At 41.9% G+C, this 5,389-nt stretch overlaps 1 protein-coding gene across 1 annotated transcript; it reads right to left on the bottom strand.

Moving 5' to 3' along the window:
- Positions 1-441: 441 nt before the first annotated feature.
- On the bottom strand, positions 442-4,628 carry LOC109189155 (leucine-rich repeat receptor-like serine/threonine-protein kinase BAM1). The gene is made up of 2 exons (XM_019339922.1): positions 1,879-4,628; positions 442-1,202 (listed from the first exon to the last, which is right to left on the bottom strand). Exons 1-2 carry the CDS (start codon positions 4,478-4,480, stop codon positions 760-762), a joined length of 3,045 nt encoding a protein of 1,014 aa, XP_019195467.1. The 5' UTR covers positions 4,481-4,628; the 3' UTR covers positions 442-759.
- Positions 4,629-5,389: the final 761 nt, after the last annotated feature.

Below are 5,389 nucleotides of genomic sequence, written 5' to 3' on the forward strand. Positions count from 1 at the left end.
ATGTACATGACCGGCTAATCACAGATTCACTCCAGTCTCCAGGACCACCACTCACAGATAGATAGATTACCTTACCTCTCATCTATAACAGACAAATTATTATTTCATATGTTTAATTAATGTACGCAACTACTCTCCCCACTCCCCACCTTTTAATATTAAACAAATCTAGTAAACTGCAATTCTGAAACCTAAATCAATTGGCAGCACCGTACCAATCCAATGAATTCTGCAACTCTCCGGTGAGAGTGGGTAATTGAGAGGCCACTTTCACTTTCACACACTACTTTGGTCAAACTCACTCTCACACATTTCTAGGACTATATCATTCAATTTACTCCCAATTATTATATTACACATTATTAAACTATATATGCACACTGATTTATGTGTAACAATTAAATACTGGCTGCTGCAGTCAAGTAAAGATCCCACTTCCCATGGATCATGGATTCACCTCATTCATTTCATATCCCAAAAAATGCAGAAGAAAAGAGACACTTAAATGCTGCAGATAATTAATTAAGCATGATGTTGATGCTTTCAAGTTTCAACTACTACTACTGTACAACCAAACCAAGATTAGATAAAAAAGAGAAAAAGAACACTAGAACAGGAAATAGAAGCTTGAAGCCCTAGAGGAAATCCCAGAATACTTAATCCCACTCCCAATTTTTTAAACAGAAAACAAAGCACAATACAGCTACTTAAGGAATCAAGCTAGGTAGAGGAGGAGGAGGGAGGTAGTCGTACAGATTTTTATATGCTGAGAAGATCGGGTGGTGGCTGTTGCTGGTCTTTTGCATCGTCGCTAGTACCAGTGCTGGGGGGCGGCTCTAGTGCAGAGGACTCGCAAGCTGTTGTGCCCTCCGGTTTGGTGCCGGGGGGCTGTTTGGGGAGCTCTGTTAGCATCTGCACAACCTCGCGCATCTTTGGGCGCTCCACTGCCTGCTCTTCCACACACAGCAGTGCAACGTAGAACATGTGCATTGCCTCGTGAATGGGGACTGTGGATAGTCTGGAATCCAGGATCTTGACAACTCCTTCCTTCTTCCCATCCGTCATTTTTCTCACCCATTGGACTATGTCGACACCATCTCCAAACTCCCCAACTGGCTTTTTCCCGCTTACTAATTCCAATAGAACCACCCCAAAGCTGTACACGTCGCTCTTCTCATCAACTTTGAGTGTGTAGGCGTACTCTGCCAAGGAGGAGCATAAATTTCAATGTAAATCAATAACTACAGCAACATTATTGGAATTACACTACACACTTTCTGGTAAAAATAATAAAACAAAAAACTATGGTTAACTCAGCAGTTGCCTTTGTTTAAAGAAAGTACTGAAGTAAATCTAAGACACATCATTTATTGCAGTTTGCAGGTACGACAAAGTTGGCTTTGAATTGTTGACAAGGTAACTACAGAACTCATAAATTCCAACCAAACAACCGCAAATTAGTTAGAGATCGTTTTCATTGTTGATGCATATTTATTACAGATCTGTTTAATAGCAGTCAAGGACTGCACAATAAATAACCTTGTAGTCGTTCTTTTCTATTCTACTGCATTAGCAACAAAATTCCAGAAAGAATGAAGAGACATATCAATACCGTTAGGCCTATTCTTGATGCAATGAATTACAAGCACCAAACACTTATTTATAGAAACCTTTGGACCACCATTCTAAAAGATAGACACGAATGAAGGCTCACTATTAACCCCTATGCAGTCAAAATTAGGATCATATTGTAGTTTCTTTGACAATCTAAGACTACAAACTACAATAGGGAGTACTTTAGCATCAACAGAATAAACACATTTAAGCATATCCAAGAAGGAAAATCATAATTTAGCATTGCTATATAGTATATAATACCTGGAGCAATGTATCCGTAAGAACCAGCAATAGCAGACATGCATTCAGATGTTCCAGAATCTTGCAGGAACTTGGCAAGTCCAAAATCAGCAACATGAGCTTCAAAGTTAGTATCCAAAAGAATGTTGTTTGATTTTACATCACGATGGAGGATGAGGGGTGAGCAATCGTGATGAAGATAGCAAAGGCCCTTTGCAGCCTCTACAGCTATCTTATACCGTGTATCCCAGCGCAAATGACCACCTTTCTTGCCATGAAGAACTTCACCCAGGCTGCCATTTGGCATGTACTCATAAACCAAAAGGTTGGTTTCATAGTTTGAGCAAAAACCTAGTAATCTGACAATATGCCTGTGTCTGATCCTCCCAAGAGTCTGTATTTCTGCATTGAACCCATGATCATGTGAAGAGCCACGGCTCATGGCTGGCAACCTTTTCACTGCTACTTGTTCTCCATTGGGCATCGCTCCCTTGTAAACTATACCAGCACCTCCCTTCCCAATGATATTGTCCTCCTTCAAGCAATCTAAAATATCATCACAAGTAAAATCTAAGCGCTGGAAAGCAGTAAGTTTCCATGCACGAGCATCACTCGCCTTCTTTAAAGATCGAGCCTTAATAATTGCTGCAACAGCAAACACAATCGAGCACACAAGCAACACAACAACAAGTATAAGCTTCAAAGATGGTGAGAGACCTCCTTTCTGATGGGGTTCACTAGACCCATTAACAATACCATCCTTGCAAGGCCCCAAATAAGGGCCACAGAGATCAGGATTGCCCACAAACGAAGTGTAATTGAAATAACTGAACTGACCAGTACCAGGAACCAATCCAGATAAATTGTTATATGAAAAATCAACAGAGGTTAGACTCTGCATTGCAGCCATTGACTCTGGAATGCTCCCACTCAGGTCATTCCTGGACAGGTTCAAGTAGTTTAATATCTTCATGCCTGTGATCTCAGTCGGAATTTCACCAGAAAGTTGGTTTCCACTGAGATCAACGAAAGTCAGCAACTTGCACTGGCTTATTTCCGGTGCAATGGTACCAGACAAATCGTTGTCCCTAAAATCCATCTTGGAAAGCTGTTGTAATTTCCCGATTTCGGCAGGAATGTGGCCTGAAAACTTGTTCCCATCTAAGAGCAGCTTCTGCACACCGGCAAAATTCCCAATGCTGGATGGCAATGGCCCAGTCAAATTATTATTGGAAAGGCTAATCTGGCCAAGACTGGAAGAAATGGAATTTGTCTCCGGAAAAGTACCAGTGAGCAAATTGTCTTGGAGCTCAACTTGTGAGAGCTTAGGCAAACTCAAAAGCCCTTTAGGAATCGAGCCATTGAGATAGTTTTCGCCCATTCGAATTCGGTATAGTGATTGGCACTGGCCCAGAGATTCCGGTATGGGACCGAACAAGAAATTTCCCAGAGTAATTAGGGTCTGAAGCTTGTTTCCAGTGCACAATTTTGGGGGTATATTTCCGGTCAATTTATTGGAACTGAGATCAACAAATTGAAGCTTACCATTCTCGCCCAACTGCTGTGGAATGCTACCTGTGAAATTGTTCTCCCATAGCTGTAACACCTCCAGCTTAGGAAAATCCCCAATGAAGCCCGGTATAGAACCGTGAAGCTTGTTCCGGAAGAGATTCAAAAGAGTTAGATTCTTTAGCTCCGCGAAGGATTCTGGTATTTCACCAGAGAACGCATTGTTCGATAGATCCAATGACTTCAAGTTCTTAAGATACCCTATTTCCGGCGCTAACGACCCCGAAAGGTCGTTCACTTGAAGGAACAGAGTATCCAGGTTCTTCAGTTTCCCTATCTCCACTGGAAGCTCTCCAGTTAGTCCACAGTTAGCCGCGTCAAAGCGAATGAGCTGAGACAAGTTCCCCATCTCCGGCGGTATTCCACCTGAGAAGCCGTTGAAGTAGCCAATATACAGCTCCTTAAGCTTCGTCAAGTTCCCGATCTCTGAAGGTATCACGCCACTGAGTCCGTTCCCGGAAACCGCGAGATACTCGAGATTAGGGAACCTTCCGTACTCTGGAGGAATGCGACCGCTGAAATAGTTGCCGCCGAGGTGGAGATGGCGGAGACTGGTCATTTTGTAGACTTCAACCGGCAGGTCACCGGTCAAGTTGTTGTTGTAGAGGTCGAGGACTTGGAGATTGGCAAGTTGAGCAAGCTGGTGAGGGAAGGTTGAGCCGAAGATATTGTTGGAGAGATTAAGGAAACGGAGAGTAGAGATGGCGGAGATTTCCGGCGGAACGGGGCCGGAGAGCTGGTTGGCAGCGATGGAGAGGTTGACAAGGAAGGGAAGTTGGCCTACATCCGGCGAGAGGACGCCGGAGAGGTTGAGGCCGGAAAGGTCGAGCGAAACCACGTGAAGGAGCGAGTCGCACGTGACCCGTCGCCACGTGCAGTGGCTGGTGGAGATGTTCCATGAGGTGAGAGAGGACTGAGAATCGGCGGTGAAAGCCGCCTTTATAGACAGCAATGCTGCCTGCTCGGTTACGCCCAATGGTTTTCCGGCGCCGGCGCCGGCGGAGTGGCGGAGATGAAACTGAAGGAGGAGGAAGAGTAGGAGAATAACCCGCATTTCGTCCGCTAGATTCGTATCTCTCTCTCTCTCTCTCTCTCTCTCTGTATTGCCCACAAAGTATTTGTTTTTAGGTTAGCTGAGTGGTTTGGAATTAGAGTAGAGAGTTCAGTGAGCTAAGCAAAACTCAAATTACCATATTTTCACCAGGTAAAGCATTTATATATTCGGGTGACTGCAAAATTTATCTCACTTTCCAATTGTAATAAAGTTTTTTTTTTTTTTTTTTTAAATGTCTAGAAAGAGGTGCCTTACTAATTAGAATATGATTATTATATTTGAATGCCACGAATTTAATTCTTTTAAACTTCTTAGTTTAGCATGTCACATTTTTTTTTTATTCATTAATTACTATGAATTGATGAACTTCACTCCACCTTACAAATTGATCTATTTATTAATCGATTAACATCATATATTGACACATTAAATGGTCAAAATTTATAATTCAGGTAACACAATCATTTGGTAAAAAGAGGGTAAGGTTTCACGATAAAGGCTTACAAAATCTTGTATATTCTCTAAGGTTGTTAGGGCAATAATATTAGCCATTTAATCATCAAGCACGGTTGCAAAAAGCGACATAGGCAAATTTCCCCTAAATGCCATCTAGGTGGCCAGCTCTCTAAGTGTCCAACTCGGCCGAGTTGCCTTGCAAATTATGTATATATACACACACACGTGTGTGTGTGTGTGTATATATATATATATATATATATATATATATATATATATATATATATATATATATGGGAAAATGACACTTTTTCCCCCCTGAGTTATATACTTATAGCACTTTTTCCCCCTGAGTTATTTATGTAAGCACATTAGCCCCCTCAATTATTCTAAAAGTGGTGATTTTTCCCCCTGATATATTAAATTGACATTCCTACCCTTAAAGTAAACATT

Source organism: Ipomoea nil, unplaced genomic scaffold, assembly GCF_001879475.1.
Source record: "Ipomoea nil cultivar Tokyo-kokei standard unplaced genomic scaffold, Asagao_1.1 scaffold1509, whole genome shotgun sequence".
NCBI lineage: Eukaryota > Viridiplantae > Streptophyta > Magnoliopsida > Solanales > Convolvulaceae > Ipomoea > Ipomoea nil.